This window comes from Moschus berezovskii, chromosome 5 (genome assembly GCF_049115385.1).
Source record: "Moschus berezovskii isolate FMDL1 chromosome 5, NW_MosBer_1.0, whole genome shotgun sequence".
In the NCBI taxonomy this organism is placed as follows: Eukaryota; Metazoa; Chordata; class Mammalia; order Artiodactyla; family Moschidae; genus Moschus; species Moschus berezovskii.
The window spans coordinates 112,429,354-112,448,007 of NC_142464.1; the positions used below are offsets into that span (position 1 = coordinate 112,429,354).

Here is an 18,654-nt window from a genome sequence, read left to right on the forward strand (position 1 = left end):
ATGTACACAAAGAACTGCTGTCCTAGCCCCCACTGCTCACTGCTGGACCGTTTGTTATGGGATGAGGCCATTGTGGTCACATCTTTATTGCAGGCAGGCAGACCTAATCCCTGAAGTCTACACCCCTGTGTGCAGGAACCACCGTGATCTCCCCTATTTTGTAGCTGTATATTGATTAACAGCCTATAAAGCCCTGCAGCAGCCCCATAACAAATGCTGTTGGGTCCCACATACACTCCTTGTCCTTGCCACCCCAAGGGGCACACTGGCCAGCCTTCCAACCTTAGCCTTCCCTGCCTAAGGCTCTTCTGGTCTCTTTGTCATTTGCATAGTAGGCAGGAAGGAAAAGGAATTAACCCCTCCCAGAAGTCATCCTCTAGCAGAGTCTAAAGGGAGTTGGTGGATAACTACCCCATTTCCCAGGCCACTGAGTGGGATGCTCTCAGGTGTGTGTCTCACCCTGGCTCCCAGGATTTCCCCAGGGCCCCAGCCACAGTATCTTGCTTGGACAGTGTGCCCTCTCATGTCTGTCCTCCCCTCCCTGATTCACTTCCCCACTCCTCTACCTGGGGTTACCTCCCAAACAACCTGCTTCCCTGCAGGTCAGCGCCTGGGGTCTGGCTGTACTACTTCATCTTCACCCCACCCCTTGTGGTTGATGGGCAGCGCTAGTGTCCTTATAATTCAGTAGAGGAAACCGAAGTGTTCCTGTACCATGGAGACTGACCATGAGAGTGAGGGGCAGGTACAGGCTCAGGGATGCTGGGCACAAGGGCTCCAGAAGCAGGTGTGCATGGCACACACTCTCTGTGCTTGCAGAGGCAGACACGCTCCACCAATATATTCGCAGATCAAAGCTGCTCAACTTACAGTTCCTGGGAGCAATTCTTACAGGGCAGACACTGCCAAGCCTGAGACAAGAGATAGACTGAGTCTGTTGTGCAAACACACACACTCGCATGATTTATTTTCTCCTGGGTCAGTAGAGTAGATGGCTTTCCTGACTCATCCTTGCTGTCCCATCCTCAGGGCCCCAGGATCCTCCACTCTTCTTCCACCGAGGGAGATGGCTCTTTGGAAGCTGATCTCTGTGCACCCGGGATGCATCCTGGGGTCCCCACTGGTGAAAGGTGGGCACTGCTTTATGCTGCAGAGTTGGGAAGGGAGAGAAGACAGTTTAGCACCAGGGAAAAGTTGTGGAGCCAAAGGGCTGCTTCAGATGGAGCCCAAGCCACGTCTGCTCTGCTTATCCCAGATGCTCCTGGAGAGACACCTGTGTCCTAGATGGAGAAGTGGGACAGGGTCCTGGAAGAGGGGGCCCTGAGAGGAGGGCCTGCTTGGTACCCCATGCACACAGCTCAGGTTCAGACCGGATGGCTGAGTCACATCATGGTGCGCGCCTGCTTAGTCGTGTCCGACTCTTTGTGAACCCGTGGACTTAGCCCACCAGGCTCCTCTGTCCATGAAATTTTCCAAACAAGAATCCACTGGAGTGGGTTGCCATTTCCTTCTCCAGGGGATCATCCCGACCCAGGGATCGAACCCCTACCCCTGGCAGGTGGATTCTTTCCCACTGTGCCACCTTGGAAGCAGGTGACACCATGAGCCTTGATTTATTCCCCAGTGTCACCCTCTGAGACCTAGAGTTCCATGAGGTCATAAAACATCTCCTTGAATTTCTGGCTTCCCAGCACTGAGCCCTGGGCTCAAAGGACATCTCGGGATGGAGTGAACTGAGTGGGCTGAGGGGAACTTCAGAAAGCAGAGTGAGTGGCAGGAGCAGAGAAGCAGCTGAACCTGCAAAACTGCTTCCTGGACATTACCTGACGCCAGGTGCACTGACAAATTTGGAGCCAATGATCAAGAAATGCTTTCTGAAAGCTGACCTTTCACATTATACTGTATCCTGTAGACACATTACACAGGTACCACATGCCATGCCTTCTGTCATGCCTGGGAAGGGCACCCACGAGAAGACACCTGGACATTAACCAAACCCCAAAGCATCTTCTATCTGCTCCCCAGAGTTGCCGGTGTCATGACTGCAGTAAAAGGATCCGATTCACAAGGTAAGGAAAAGGCCACAGGGAGGAAGAAAGAGTAGGAGCCCATGGGCTTATCAAGACTGGAGAACACGCCTCCCACCTGTTTCCCTCATCCAACAGGAACCCAAGCCTGGGTAACCCTCCTCCCTTAGGAGCACTCACCACCTGGTACCTCTCCCTCCCTAAATCTCACTTGTCTAATTGATTCTTGGGACGTGGCTGCCAGGTTGCTGGACTGGGGCGAGGAGAGTGGGGCAGGTCCTAGGCAGTTAGGGGCCCCAGGGCAGTGGCTGTGTACCAATCAATCTGGCAGATTTCAATACTTTCAGACCTGGTACCACCTCACTGGTGCATTACTGGCTAACCACCAGCATGGTGCAGGCGAGAAACAGATGGACTTGTTCACTGACAGCTTGTCTGTTTCCTACAAATGGGACGGCACCCCAGTTTCCTGCTAATTCACGCAGAAGTGGGGTTTCACCATCATGGTGAACCTGTGACTCCAGCACACACCACATCGGGTACCGGTTGGAGCGCTCACCCCTGGCACCTCTCCCTAAACCTCACCTATATAATTGATTCTTGGGACATGGCTGCCAGGTTGCTGGACTGGGGCGAGGAGAGTGGGGCGATTCCTAGGCAGTCCTTGGACAGTGGCTGTTCACCTTCTCTTCTTCCTTCCCTTCCCTTCTCTTCCCCATCCTTGCTTGAGAGCATTTGCTATGGCCGGAATCCATGGGAATTTTGATACTTACGCGCTGTTGCTGTTCAGTCGCTCAGTGGTGTCCAGCTCCGCAGGCCAGGGCAAATGCTCTCAAGCAAGGACGGGGAGGAGAGGAGAATGGAAGGAAGCAGGGGAGGGGCCTCCAAGCTCCGGAAGCAGCAGGACCTGCTCCCTTCCTCTCAGTGCCAGGACCCTTGGCCTTGAGGCTTAGCTGTTTATGGAGCAGGGATGCTACACCTTGTACCTGATGTGATGTGTCCTGGAGTCACTGCTCCACCGTGATGGTGAAACCCCAAGTGTCTCCCACTTCTGCATGAATTAGCAGGGGACTGGGGTGCCGTCCCATCTGTAGGAAACAGATAAGCTGTCAATAAACAAGTCCAGCTGTTTCTCGCTGGCACCGTGCTGGTGGTTAGCCAGTAATGCACCAGTGAGGTGGTACCAGGTCTGAAAGTATTGAAATCTGCCAGACTGATTGGTACACAGCCACTGTCCTAGAGCCCCTAACTGCCTAGGAACTGCCCCCTTCCCCTTGCCTCAATACAGCAACGTGGCAGCCATGTCCCGAGAAGTTCCCCCTTGTTAATGACTTTTGCCACCACCTCAGGCTTCCCAGGTGGCGCTAGTGGTAAAGAACCTGCTTGCCAACGCAGGAGACATAAGAGATGCAGGTTCAATCGCCGGGTCCAGAAGATCTCCTAGAGGAGGGCATGGAAACCCACTCCAGTATCCTTGCCTGGAGAACCCCATGGACAGAGGAGCCTGGCGGGCTGCAGTGCATGGGGCTGCAGAGCTGGACACGACTAAAGTGACTTAGGACATATACACTCACCACCACCTCATTCATAAACAGAAAATGGCAAGATGTGAACAGTAAAAACTTCTACGAAAGGGATTGGGCAGGGGTGTGGGGAGGGAAGCGGAATGTTCACATTTTATGTTCCTCCAAACAGTCATGTTTAAATATTTACAATGAAGTGGTACTCATGACATTTTCTTCAGAGAAGGGTATTGGCACCAGGCCTGAGTAAGATACAGCCATGAACACGCTCTGTGCCCTCCCTCAGCTCTCCCCACCAGGTGGATTTCTGGGCCCCTTTTTGTCTCAGGAATTTGGGACTGTCCTCTTGGGTCCTTCCTCTGTCAAGTCCTTCTAGAAGCCCACCTCGCAGAGATAGGGAACTGCCTCGCACCTGAGTGCCCACAGCATCTTGTCCATGGAAGGCAGCTCTCCTCTGGGACACACTAACCCCAATAGTCTAGTGACCAAGGGTCTGTCCAGGCAGTTAGAGCTTGAGGCCAGGGGCTTCTCCATATCTTCATCCCCTGGAAGCACCCAGATCAGGACTGATGCCCAGTGGGTGCTGGATTTCGGATGACAGTGTCACCATTCATCTCCACATCCCTCGCACCTATCACCAAGCTTGGATGCGCTGGCTGTGCAAGAAGTAGGCTAAGTGAAGGAGTGAGGGACACAGGCACGACTGACTGAATGGACAAGAATTTCTGGGCCTCAGTTTCACGGACCAGTGAGGACCTGGAGGAAACATGCGCGAGGCCAGAGGAGCAGGGAGAGGGACTGCCCCGGACGGCGGGCTCACCTGTGTCCATCACTCGCAGGCCGAAGTGCGACAGCATGATGATTGTGTTCAGGTTCTCAAACTCCTTCTCCAGGACGACCCCGGAGGTCTTCAGGCTGGCCAACTCCACCTCCAGCCACTGCTGTCGGTTCTGAAAGGAACACCAAGGTGTTCGTATGGCTAGCCCCAAAACTTTCCAACACAATGAACGAACGCGTGAATAGCTGAATGAATGAGTAAATACGCAAGTGAATAAATAAAACATAACTATGTATCTAAGTGAGAAAGTAAATGGAGGAACCAATAAATAAGGACATAATTATAAGGAAGTAAGTATACATGTAAATAAATGGGCACCAAGTAAATACGTAATCAGACAAGCAAACAATTAAACACAAAGGGTCTTGTAGCTGCTCTTGTAGGGCACACACAGAAGCCATGAACATCATCAATCTCCCCTCCCCGAGTCCAGGGAATAAAACAGCTGGAAGAGCAACCCCCCTTGTGAACAATACTACTTGGTGCTGGACTCTTTATATCTCTCAGTATCTCACCTGCCCTCCTGCCCAGGTGGTGTCCCTGCCTCCTATTATATGAATAGACCCAGGGAGTGAGCTCCCTGAGGGTCAGGGACCCGCCCCAGCCCCACGGTCAGGGAGAGGAGCCCAGACCCACAGCTGGGTCTGATTTCCGAGTCGGTCCTTCTCAGGCTCCCATCTGCAGGGCCCCCAGCCAGGATGCCCCAGGTTGAGGCAGCCCCAGGGCGAGGGCAGGATTTGCAGATAAAGTGTGACCGTGTGCCAGGCCCTCGGCCCCTCCCAACATCCCTGGCGAGGCAGACGTGGTTGTCCTCCTCTGAGATGTGGGCTGGGAGCTCAGTGAGCTGCTCCGCTAAGAAGGCCCTGGATTGTAAGGGACACCCCTTCCCTGCCCCACGGTTCACACCCTTCCCACCAGTCAGGCTGCTGAGCCAGGGGCCCTGGCTGGACTGACATCCAGGGACCTGTGTCAGGTGGGCCATTGCACAGTAACTGGGTTGTTTCCTTTTATTTATTTTTGTTTGTTTTAAACACTCACTGTTCTTTAATAAACTACACTCAAAGGAGTGCAGCAAACCAGGGGCTACAACATGGGAGGCGGGCCAGGGACATGCAGAAATAGCAGGCCAAATGCCACAGGGCAGCATGGATGACCACAGAGCCTTGAGTGAAGCCAGCAGGCAGCACAAGAAGGCCCATGGCACGATTTCTGTACCTCGGAAACACTCTGTATTTTACAGACAGACACTCCGTATTTTACAAGAACATGCAACAAGTGTGCTCTAGCAGGAACCGTGCGGAGGGAAGCGGCACTGCAGCTTGCTATGTGTTCTTTTAATCAGACCACGTGGTCTTCCTCTCCAGATTCCTGACCCACCAGGCCAGGCCCTGAGCTGAGCAGCGGGCTACAGAGATGGGGACTGGCTGCTTCCCTCTGGAGTGCCTCACCTGGAACTCCAGCAGCTGCCTCTGCAGGGTCTCCTGCTCTGCTTGCGCTCTTTCTAGAGTCTTTCTCAGCTCTCTGAGCTCAGATTCTTTGACTGGAAGGAAGGCGGAGAGAAGGCTGTCTTTATCTGTTCCTTTCCATCCAAAACCTCCCCTTCTCTTTGAACCACACCTCACATAGGCATAGGCTTCCCTGACAGCTCAGTTGGTAAAGAATCCACCTGCTATGTGGGAGACTGCGGTTTGATTCCTGGGTTGGGAAGATCCCCTGGAGAAGGAAATGGCAACTCACTCCAGTATTCTTGTCTGGAGAATCCCATGGACAGATGAGCCTGTTAGGCTACAGTCCATAGGGTGACAAGAGTCAGACACAACTTAGTGACTAAACCACCACCATCATAATATGAAGGGATAGGCTACCCACTCTGGTGTTCTTGGGCTTCCCTTGTGGCTCAGCTGATAAAGAATTTGCCTGCAATGCAGGAGACCTGAATTCAATCCCTGGGTTGGGAGATCCCCTGGAGAAGGGAAAGGCTACCCACTCCGGTATTCTGGCCTGGAGAATTCCATGGACTGTATGGTCCATGGGGTCGCAAAGAGTCAGACACGACTGAGTGACTTTCACTTACTTCACACAGGCAACATTTGGGACCCTGATGTGTGCAGGTAACCTCAAAACCCTTTTAAATAGAGTTAATTTTGTCCTTTGATAACAGAAAGGACATCAATCCATTGGGAGAAATGTGGCAGATATAAGAAGGAATAAAGAAAAACACCCTCCTCTTGCCTGCCAGAGATAAGCACAATTAATATTTGTATGGATTCACATATGCGTTGTTTTATATAGTTGAGATCATAAGGAAGTTATGAAGAGCATGGGTCTTGGAGCCCAAGGACTTGGGTTTAAATCTCAGCTCACTATCTGTGCAATCATGGGAAGTCACTTAACCTCTCTGTGCAGCACTTTTCTCATCTTTAAAAGGAGGTGATACTATAACTGATCTCACAGTACCTTTATGACAATTAAAAGGCAGTTATTATAAACGTCTTAGACCTGTGCCTAGCTCATCATCAGCTCACTTATTTCCCATCTGATTATCTTTATTTATTGTTATTCTCCTAGTATTAATAACAACCTTTCATTTTTCCCACTTAATATTATAATATAACCTATTAGGTAGGTTACTCTTACTAGGATTATAAAATCTTTGGTCACCAAAGATACTAGCAAGCGGTTGAACTTGACTACTCACTCTGCAGAAGTTTAAAGATGAACTCTTGCAAGAAACACAAGTCAAATGAAGCAAAACCCTTCTCTGGAATCAGGCCTCCGAGAAGAAGTGGGTCAGGATACTCGGCTTCCTCCTCTGAGTCCCCTTTGTTCAAATTCTGACCTTCCTCTCCCTCCAGAAGCTTCAGATGCGTCAAGCACTCAGCAGAGTCTTTTTCAAATTCCCCTAAAAAAGTAAAGAAACTCCATGTCAAAGTTCAGCCCCTGAGCACAAGATGAGCGGCTCTTCTGGACCTGGCTGTCTCCCCTGATGTGGGCAAGCCTGTCCGTCCTGAGCCCCCATCCCTGAGTACCAGGTCCCCAGATGTAAAAGAAGAATGCACTGGGACTGGTGCTGAGAGGAGGCCAGCAGGGGAGACTTCCTGGAGGAGGGGGTCCTTGACTGAGATTGGTATCTTTTTTCCAAACAATTTTAAGATCTAATTCACATACCATACAGTTTACCCATTAAAAGGGTGTAATTCAATGGCTTTTAGTATATTCTGATACGTGCAATCACCACAACAATCATTTTTAGGATATATTCATCACCACCCCAAGAAAATCTTGGTTCCTTTTAGCCATTACCTCCAATCCCCCACCACTCCCTCAGCCCTGTGCATGCGTGCTAAGTCACTTCAGTCGTGTCTGACTCTCTGTGACCCATGGACTGTAGCCTGCCAGGCTTCTCTGTCCATGGAATTTTCCAGGCAAGAATCCTGGAGTGGGTTGCCATGCCTTCCTCCAAGGGATCTTCCCAACCCAGGAATTGAATCCGCATCTCTTATTTCTCCTTCATTAGGCAACTAGCATCACCTGGGAAGCCCCAGCCCTAGGCACCCACTTATCTGCTTTCTGCCTCTACAAATTTCCCTATTCTGGACATTTCATATACAGGAAATCCTGCAACACGTGGTCCTTTGTGACAGGATTTTCAACTTACCATGTTTTCAAGGTTCATCTATGTTATAGCACAAATCAGTACCTCACTCCTTTTTCATGGCTGAATAATATTCCACTGCATGGAAGGACCACATTTTGTTCATTTATTCATCAGTTGATGGATGTTTGGGCTGCTTCCACCTTGGGGCTACTATGAATAATGTTGTTACGCACATTCATAGTGTTGTGTGAACATACATTTTCAGCTCTCTTAGGTACATACCTAGGAGGGGAATTGCTGGATCCTATACTGGGTGTGCCAAAAGTTCATTCGGGTTTTTCAGTAACATCTTGTGGGAAAAACTGAACAAACCTTTTCACCAACTCAGTAGTAACTTTATGCTTAACCTTTTGAGGAACTACCAGGCTACATTCCAAAGTGGCTGCCCCACTTGACATTCCCACCAGCAGTGAATCAGGGCTACGATTCCTCCCCATCGTCTCCAACACTTGCTATTATTCGCCTTTTTGTTAGGACTTTGGAGGGTGAACAGGAGGGAGACCAGGTGCACAAGGTGGGAAAGCCATTCCTAGAGAAGGGCAGCTTGAGGGGAGAGACAAAGAAACTGCAGAGCTATGGGGACCACCAGCAGTGGGAGACTCCGGGGAGGTAAGTGGGGTAGGGAACTGGGCCGCTTATCTGCTACAGCCCCCAAGCTCATGATGATAACAGTAGACCCCAGAGTGTGCCGAGCATCACAGAATTATCCAGTTTCCTTACAGCAGCCCTGTGAGGTCAGTATTATTATCATTATTCCCAATTTTACACTTGAAAAAGAGAAGGCAGCGGGTAGAAAATTCAACCAAGGTGATAAAGGCAGTAAGTGGCAGAGGAGGGAGGCAAACTCAGGTCATTCATGGTGACAGGGCTCTGACCACCTAAGATGTCACAAAGGCAGGGATGTCTACTGTCATCACAGAAAGGAGACACCAAGTATTAAACTCTCAGAGCCCCCTGTGGAGGCAGAAGACACCCTAGTGGTTGCCCAGAAATGGGGCGTGACTGCTCATGGGTACTGCACTGTCTGGGCTGATGGAGATGTTCTAAACTTAACTGCAGTAGCGGTTGCACATATCTGGGAATATACGGAAAACCACTCTCAGTGGGTGCGTTTTATGGACCCCAGTAACACTGTTAAAACAATGAGCTCTGGGCCCTGGCTTCCCATCTGTGACACGCCCTGGTTTTGGTGAGAGGAAACAGAGAGCTGGGGAGGAGACAGCTTCTTCTAGGGCTGGAGCAGGCAATCCCTGGGCTCACACTCGCCTCGAAGGGCACCGTGAACCACGTGAGATCCAGCTCCAAAGGGACACATGGCTAACGCCCCCTCCCATCAGCACTGAGACTCAGAGGCCCAGAAATGCAGACAGTGCGGCTGCCCGGGGCCCATCAGCACTGAGACCCAGAGACCCAGAGACGCAGACAGTGCAGCTGCCCGAGGCCCTGCTTTCCAGCAATATCACAGCAGTAAAGGCAGATGTGGAAATGCTCTCGAGAGCTTGACCGTTAACATAAAACTTGTAGGCTGTTTAGAGGGAACACTAAGTGAGGTGTGCCCACGTCTGTTTCCCTTTAAATAACTTTAGAAGTCCTTGGAGAGTTACACAGAATCAGAGCCACATGTATGTACAGCCTCACATCTCCCAGCACATGATTTTATAGATTTTGAAATGAGCCGTAAACCTCTCCAGTGGGTAATTTACATGGTATAACTCTAGGTATCTGAGCTCACGTGTTATACTCAATTGCAAGTAATGAGATGCATTTTCACCTTCATTGCCATTATTCAGCTTCAACAAGACATTACTGAAGACGGTTTATTGCCTTACAAACCCCAGACGAAGGTCAGCCTCCTGTAGATCTGTGCATTCCTTCATCAAATGTCTATCAAGAATCTACTATGAGCAAGAGATATGTCCTAAACCACATGGCTCCTTCCTTCCAGGACAGTAGACATGTGTGTGTTTGTGTGTGTGTTGGCATGTGTGTATGTAAGCATGTCTTGTGTCTCTGCATGCATGCGCACACGTGTGTACAGGGTGACGGTAACAGAAGAGGAAGATAATTTCTAACCAAAGGAGACATGCTGGAGGCTCAGGAGCGCCCCGTCCCCCCAAGTTTGGGACCAGGAACAACCTTCCTAGGGGAGGCGGCATCTCAGCTTCACCAAGAAGGCACAAGGCTCTGATGTCCATCCTTGGAAGAGCCCGGTGAGGCAAGCAATTCATCCTTATGTTACAGAGGCGGTAGTGGAAGCAGACAGAGGTTAAGTAATTGGCCCCAGGCCACTCAGCAAGCAGGGTGCAGAAAAGAGGCTTAAGTCAGATCTATCTCTGTTTTAACACCATTAAAGAAGAGGTGGGAAAAAATATCGGCCCCTAGTTTTGCACCTGACACGATGGTTTTCATTCTTTGAGGATCTTCCCTAGTCCCAGAGCACACCTCTGACTTTACGTAGTTCCAGGCATCGTAGGGTCTCTCTCTGTCTTCTGTGAGTCTCCTTTCACTTCAGTGCAAGATGCTTTAATGGAAAGATGCTGTATTAATCCATATACTTCAGATTCTTTGGGCCAGAGCTCTGCCTTATTCTTTCTGTGTCCCTAGAGATGGGAATACCAGACCACCTGACCTGCCTCTTGAGAAACCTGTATGCAGGTCAGGAAGCAACAGTTAGAACTGGACATGGAACAACAGACTGGTTCCAAATAGGAAAAGGAGTACGTCAAGGCTGTATATTGTCACCCTGCTTATTTAACTTATATGCAGAGTACATCATGAGGAACGCTGGGCTGGAAGAAGCACAAGATGGAATCAAGATTGCTGGGAGAAATATCAGTAACCTCAGATATGCAGATGACACCACCCTTATGGCAGAAAGTGAAGAGGAACTAAAAAGCCTCTTGATGAAAGAGGAGAGTGAAAAAGCTCAACATTCAGAAAACTAAGATCATGGCATCTGGACCCATTACTTAATGGGAAATAGATGGGGAAACAGTGGAAACAGTGTCAGACTTTATTTTGGGGGGCTCCAAAATCACTGCAGATGCTGATTGCAGCCATGAAATTAAAAGAGGCTTACTCCTTGGAAGGAAAGTTATGACCAACCTAGATAGCATATTAAAAAGCAGAGACATTACTTTGCCAACCATGGTCCGTCTAGTCAAGGCTATGGTTTTCCAGTGGTCATGTATGGATGTGAGAGTTGGACTGTGAAGGCTGATCGCTGAAGAATTGAGGCTTTTGAACTGTGGTGTTGGAGAAGACTCTTGAGAGTCCCTTGGACTGCAAGGAGATCCAACCAGTCCATTCTAAAGGAGATCAGTCCTGGGTGTTCATTGGAAGGACTGATGCTAAAGCTGAAAGTCCAATACTTTGGCCACCTCATGTGACGAGTTGACTCACTGGAAAAGACTCTGATGCTGGGAGGGATTGGGGGTAGGAGGAGACGGGGACGACAGAGAATGAGATGGCTGGATGGCATCACCGACTCGATGGACATGAGTTTGAGTGAACTCCAGGAGTTGGTGATGGACAGGGAGGCCTAGCGTGCTGTGATTCATGGGGTCGCGGAGAGTCGGACACGACTGAGCACTGAACTGAACTGAGCACCTGGCTTTGTGTCAGGAAGGAATAAGTACCCAGGAGTTATTTGTTGAACATATTCATGCATTCATTCTACAGATACACAGTGAGTACTGACCATGAGTGTCATGGCTCTAGATCCAGGGGATAATGCAGTGACTGAAATGGGCAATAAATCCCCAAACACGAGGGGCTTATATGCTGGTGGGAGACAGCAAACAATAACAAAGATGGACAAATGAAAGAGGCCGACAGGAGATGATGGAATCAGGGAGAGAGATAAAGCTGGAGAGGGGCCCAGGGAGGGGCAGGATGTGTGCAGCAAGGCCAGGGATGGCCTCCCGGGGAAGAGGTTAGTTAAACAAGATGAAGGTGAAGTGGGGAGGTGAGCCTTGCAGGGACAGGCTGAGTGCGACAGGCAGAGAGGGTGCTGTGCTCAGGCCTGGAGGCTGCAAGGATGGTGGCAAGGTCTGGGCGCCATTAAGGAGGCAGTGGGGCTCCAAGAGGTTCTAAGGCCCCTGAGGGGTGGGGCCAGAGCAGGAGGGCCCTTGTCAATTAAGAGGCAAGTCTATTCGCGCTTCCTTGGAAGACCCACTCCCCTCCCACATACCCACCCAGCATTTAGAGTGTTTGAATAGACCCTGCCTTAAAATTAAATTTAAATGACAAGGAGTCTCTGGGCTGTGGGTTGGTGAACTCCCAGCATAGATGAAGTCAAGGTGTGCATTTGCCTTGCTGCATCAAGTTGGTTGAGCTTCCTTAGTGACTCAGCGGTGAAGAATCTGCCTGCCAGTGCAGGAGATGTGGGTTTAATCCCTGGGTTGGGAAGATCCCCTGGAGAAGGACATGGCTTCAGTTCAGTTTAGTTTAGTTGCTCAGTCGTATCTGACTCTTTGTGACCCCATGGACTGCAGCATGCCAGGCTTCCCTGTCCATCACCAACTCCCGGAGCTTACTCAAACTCATGTCCATTGAGTCGGTGATGCCATCCAACCATCTCATCCTCTGTCGTCCCCTTCTCCTCCTGCCCTCGATCTTTCCCAGCATCAGGGTCTTTTCAAATGAGTCAGCTCTTCTCATCAGGTGGCCAAAGTATTGGCATCAGGTGGCCAAAGAAATGGCTACCCACTCCAGTATTCTTGCCTGGGAAATCCCATGGACAGAGGAGGCTGGTGGGCTACAGTCCAAGGGCGGCAGAGTCGGACACGACTGAGCAACTAAACAACAACTGCTGAGCTGGTTACCTGTGAGGTTCTGCAGGTGCTGCTTCCCCAGCAGGTGCCCCCTCTTGTTATGCAGGGAACTGAAGAACTGCTTGCAGGTCCGACAGTACAGGTCATCGTTCTCATCGCCCTGTGGACAGAGATAGTTCCTGGTGAGCAGGGAGGAGGCACAGGGATCCTGCCTTCTCTGAACATAAGTGTTAAAGTGTTAGTTGCTCAGTTGTGTCTGACTCTTTGGGACCCTGTGGACTGTAGCCTGCCAGGTTCCTCTGCCCATGGGATTCTCCAGGCAAGAATACTGGAGCGGGTTGCTAATCCCTTCCCAGAGGATCTTCCCAACCCAGGCATTGAATCCAGGTCTCCTGCATTGCAGGCAGACTCTTTATCATCTGAGCCACTAGGGAAGCCCCCTCTTGGAATATAAAATTAGCTTAAAATGGCAGATGGGCTTCAGGTGGGTCCAACTGGCTCCAGCCAGTCCCTTTTCCACCTGTGAAATCACTGGCCGGTTTGAGGCCTTTCCAATCACAGCTGAGAATTTCAGTTCATCCCAAGGTCTGTGTCACTGGGTGGGAGAGCCTCTTAGGAATGTGGCAAAGAGGTTACAATGGGGAGCGTTTGAGAATTGGCAGTTACAGAGGGGTAGCAATTAGCCAGGGCAGTGGTGGTCAGGCTCTCTCACCCCACGTCTTCTCCCTTTCACCCTACACCCTGTAAACGGTGGCTCTGCAAGGTTTTGTGGCGGCTGAGGTCGTCCACAGCACTGTGTACAGGCATCATGATATAACTGCGTGGCCACGCGCTGCCTTTGTTCGTGTACACTTACAGAAGGGCCACCCAAAACACCCCTTGCTGCTGCACCAGCCATGAGTGAACAGAGCATGTCTGCACTTCCTACAGATCCTTGAATTTCCTTCCAGCTTCCCTGCATGTGTCCTGCCTACCCTGGGTTCATTGATTAGTGAGCCAGTGGTATTATCTGAGTCCACAACCAATTCTGAGTTTTTCATATGTTCAAGAGGTTGCTTTGCAATCCTGAACAAACTCTATGACTAAATGACAAAGATATGTCTTATCAAAACACATATGCACCAACCTGTAGGTGCTTGCCTATCCATGGGCCACTGCTGGAAGATGCACCAGAAACTGGTCATAGTAGACACTGGGGGATACAGGGACAGGGTGGGTGAGGGAGGGACTTGGTCTCTGGCTGAGCAGAACCCACCTCGCACTGTAAACCTCTGTGCACTGTTTGCATTTCTAAAACCAGGCACATGTATTATTTTTAACAGAAAAATAATTTTAAAAGAGGTATACATATTTGATTACATGTATTAATTCAGAGATATAAAAACCTGCCAAGATCTGACAAGAGATGGGTCCTAGCACAGGCCTGAAGTGTCAACTCTTAACATCCTCTCATAATCAAGCTTTGAGCTACATAAGGTTATGAGGAAGGCCAGCCTCAGACTACCAGGTGCTGGACTAAGGTCATAGGGTGGGGAAGGAAAAAGAATGAGGTTCTGGAACAGCATGGTCCCTGCTGGCATTCATCCATGGTGGGTGGGGAAAATGGTGGAGACGTGAGCCCGGCAGGGAGATGCATGCCAAGTCACGGCAGGCACTGGGAGCCAGAACGGGCTCCAGGGAGAGGTTGGTTGGGCTGGTGGGAGAGTAGTTGGATGTGCAGAGCAGGCCCCTCCAGGGGGAGGGGCTGTTGGGTGGGGGGGGAGAAAACTCCACTCACGTGGCTTCTGCCATAGTGGCTTCAACCTGGGTCACAGAGGGGCTGACCATTCCAGGTGGACAATTAACTCGGGAAGTCCTTTGTCCTCTAAGTCTTGAATCATCATCTAATGATAAAGAATGTTATACTAAAAACAATGTTAAAAGTTATTATGAATGCATGTTGAAAGTAATAGAAAAGGGAAGGGTAAAAAGTAAAAGGTATCCAACATCCCATTTCTACTCACTGTAGGCAAGAGCTTCTTGTGTAGCCTTCCAGAAAGTTTTGATATAAACACATTTGTGTGTGTGTGTGCTTAGTTGCTCAGTCGTGTCTGACTCTTTGTGACCCTATGGACTGTAGCCCACCAGGCTCCCCTGTCCAAGGAATTTTCCCGGCAAGAACACTGGAGTGGGTTGCCAGTTCCTACTCCAGGGGATCTTCCTGACCCACGGGTGGAACCCACATCTCTTGTGTCTTCTGCATTGGCAGGCGGGTTCTTTACCATGGCCCTACCTGGGAAGCCCCATACCTGCATCTGTCTGGCTCCTTGAGATTTACTTTCAGTTGTTCTTCATTTGTTAAATATCTATTTCATCATTACTCAAAACTCAAAGGGGAAGCACCTATGAATTACAACTTAGCTTGGACATCTGACAACCCAGGCCCCCACCACCCTGTCCTTGACCCTATACGCACACTGTCTGCTCCAGGCGTCCAGAACTGTTCACAGCCCCCACACACCCTGTGCTGCTTCCCATCCCCAGGCCTTTGCACATCCTGTTCCCTAGCCTAGAGCTCCCTCTTTGCTTCATTTCCATCTGGCCGGCATTTTCTCCAGGAATTTCCCATTTCTTCTTCATGAGCATATCTCAGAGTCAGCTGCCCTGAGACGGGCCCAGACAGCCTCTGGCGGGGTCCCTCTCGTTGTGCATGCATTTCTATCACAGCAGATCCTAGTGTCACGTGTTGCACACTTGCCAGCTCGCCCTGGACAGGAACCATGCGGCCACGCTTCACTTCACCCATTTCCGCATCCTGAGTCTGGTGCCCTGCCTCCCACTGAGCTGGACTTCATACATACTTGTCCAAGGAACCCGCAAAGAAAGGCCTCCATAAGGGACTGATGTGTGAGCCACGCTCCAGCGATGCATGAACCCCTGTGCCCAAATGTTTTGTTTTCTGGGCTGCCATAACCAAGTACCATCAAATGAGTGGCTTAGAATAACAGAAGTTTACTCTCTCACAGTTCCAGAGGCCAGCAGTCTGAAATCAACCTGACTAGTCCAATGTTATGATGTGGGCAGGACCTAGTTCCCTCTGGAGGTTCTGGGAGAAGCTGTTCTTACCTCTTCCAGCCTCTTGGGGTGGCTGATGCCTTCCTTAGCTTGGAGCCACATCACTCCAATCTCTGCCAGTGGTCACGTGGCCTCCTTCTCTTTGGTGTTAAATCTCCCTCCATCTCCTTCTTGTAAGGACACTTCAGTTCAGTTCAGTTCAGTCGCTCAGTCATGTCCGACTCTCCACGACCCTATGAATCACAGCACGCCAGGCCTCCCTGTCCATAACCAACTCCCGGAGTACACTCAAACTCATGTCCACAGAGTCGGTGATGCCATCCAGCCATCTCATTCTCTGTCAGCCCCTTCTCCTCCCGCCCCCAACCTTTCCCAGCATCAGAGTCTTTTCTAGTGAGTCAACTCGTCGCATGAGGTGGCCAAAGTATTGCAGTTTCAGCTTTAGCATCAGTCCTTCCAATGAACACCCAGGACTGATCTCCTTTAGAATGGACTGGTTGGATCTCCTTGCAGTCCAAGGGACTCTCAAGAGTCTTCTCCAACACCACAGTTCAAAAGCCTCAATTCTTCAGCGATCAGCTTTCTTCACAGTCCAACTCTCACATCCATACATGACCACGGGAAAAACCATAGCCTTGACTAGACGGACTCTGCTTTTTAATATACTATCAAGGTTGGTCCTAACTTTCCTACGTAATTGTTTTTCAGTCGCTAAGTCATGTCTGACCCTTTGCGACCCCATGCACCGCGGCATGCCAGGCTTCCCTGTCCTTAATTATCTTCCGGAGTTTGCTCAAATTCATGTCCATTGAGTCAGTGATGCTATCTAACCATCTTATCTTCTGCATAATGCCCCTCTCTTAAGATCCTTAACTTCAAGGACTTCCCCGGTTTTTGCTATATAAGGTAATATTCACAGGCCCCAGGGATTAGAATTCAGCTATCCTTTGCTAGGCACCATTTCTCAGGCACCCACACCAAATGAGGCTGATTAGTTTAAAACCACACTCCCCCATACTTACATCAACTGCCGAGAAGTCAGGGCCCTTGCCCTCAAATTCATGTCCTGGTGCACCTGTTCCTGACAGACAGACAAACAGCATCATTTTACAAAGCACCTGTGTCAGAAAAGGCCTCATCCATGTTGGGAGAGAATCAATTCAAGGGTCAGAGGTGTCTTCTGAGGATGAAAACACTTATCCTAAGAGGTCTCCATGTTTCCTGCTGGAGGATCAGTACTTGACTTCAGTTGCTCAGTTCCTGGCTGATTCATGTTGATATATGGCAGAAACCAATACCATATTGAAAGCAATTATCCTTCAGTTAAAAATCAATTAATTAAAAACCTCAGGGAAAATGCGTAAAAAAAATTTTTTTAAAGAGGTCTTAAAATCCCTTATTATTAACCAAGAAGAAACACCAGATACCTCTGACTTCAATTTATAGTAAACATCTCTCCAGGTATGAAAGGACGATTAGAAAGAAACAAGGAAAAATATAAATAATTCAGTTTATATTAGCATGGCAGAATCTAGGTGGTCTTTTAAAAAATATTCATTACAATTATATTTATATAGTAAACTTTTAAATTTTACTGTTTTCAATAAGGCAGAAATACATCTTGTTTAAAAACTCAAGTTCTCTTGGAATAGCCTTTCCTTGTAATATGGCAACTTGTCATGTGATGACAATCTACAAATAATCACAAAAATAAGAAGGCAATAGACCAACATGACTGAAGAATTAAACAAGATGAGGTGTCTCTGCTAAGTCTGACAAATGGCATTTTCAGGGAGAAATACATGAACAGAAAATGACAACTGCTCTCTGGGGACCCTTAGCCAGATGTCTCAAGGCATGATCTGCTTAACTTTGCACATGAGGACCACAGGTCTCACAACTCCTTCAGAACCATCTGACACCCCACTTTGTTAATGCCAATTTTAAGCTAGACCAGTAGTTTTCAGAGGATTATTTTTATCTGGAGGTGCTTCACTGAAAACAAATATTAAGTGGAAACCCAAGAAGTACAATGGACCAGAGTGGACCAAATTGTCCCTCTGCTTGTTTTTGTAAATAAACTTTTATTGGCACACAGTCTCACCCATTTGTTATCATATTGTCTATGGTTACTTTCCTGCTACAACCATAGAGTTCAGTGGTTCCAACAGAGACAACGGTATCCATAAAGAGTAAAGCATTTACTATCTAGACCTTTACAGAAGTTCACATATCCCTGATCTGGATGAAGCTATGGTGGGGGGGCTCATGCCCCAGAACTAAGGGTACAAAATATGAATATTTGCTGAACTCACTATATGCCAGGCACTGAGTACCAAGCTCCTATGGTTTAACTTGCTCGATCAGCACCAGACCCAATGCAGGGAGGTGCTATTACAGCCCCACTTTCCATATGAGGAAACTGAGGCCCTGAATGCTTTAATGATTTGTGCAAGGTGACAGAGCCAGGATTTGACCCCAGGCATTTGGCCCACTGAGCCCACACCTGACCACTATGGAGACGGTTCTCTGCCAGGCTAAGGTGGGAAGGAGAAGCAGCAAAGTGGAGAACTGACAGGCTCTGTTGGGATGCTGGTCAGCCCCAGCATGGGGAATGCAGGAAGAACCCTTAGGATGGACAGTGATGAGCCCTGGTGAGAATGCCCAGTGCTGTTCTAGGTCATGTGCCCCTTGGTGGGGAACATGCCACAAATAGGGTGGAGTTCCTATCTCTGCCTTAGGCCTGCACCCCCCAGAGGCACACTACAAGGATTTTGTT

General features: G+C 49.3%; 1 protein-coding gene across 1 annotated transcript in view; it reads right to left on the reverse strand.

Moving 5' to 3' along the window:
* Positions 1–980: 980 nt before the first annotated feature.
* Positions 981–18,654, reverse strand: part of LOC129561620 (uncharacterized) — a 34,279-nt gene continuing 16,605 nt past the window's right edge. The window contains exons 6-11 of the mRNA XM_088836105.1: positions 16,898–16,956; positions 12,873–12,981; positions 7,087–7,290; positions 5,837–5,928; positions 4,371–4,500; positions 981–1,147 (exon numbers count right to left, since the gene is read on the reverse strand). Coding sequence (XP_088692231.1) covers positions 1,143–1,147; positions 4,371–4,500; positions 5,837–5,928; positions 7,087–7,290; positions 12,873–12,981; positions 16,898–16,956 — 599 coding nt within the window. The 3' untranslated portion in view covers positions 981–1,142. The remainder of the gene's footprint in view (positions 1,148–4,370; positions 4,501–5,836; positions 5,929–7,086; positions 7,291–12,872; positions 12,982–16,897; positions 16,957–18,654) is intronic.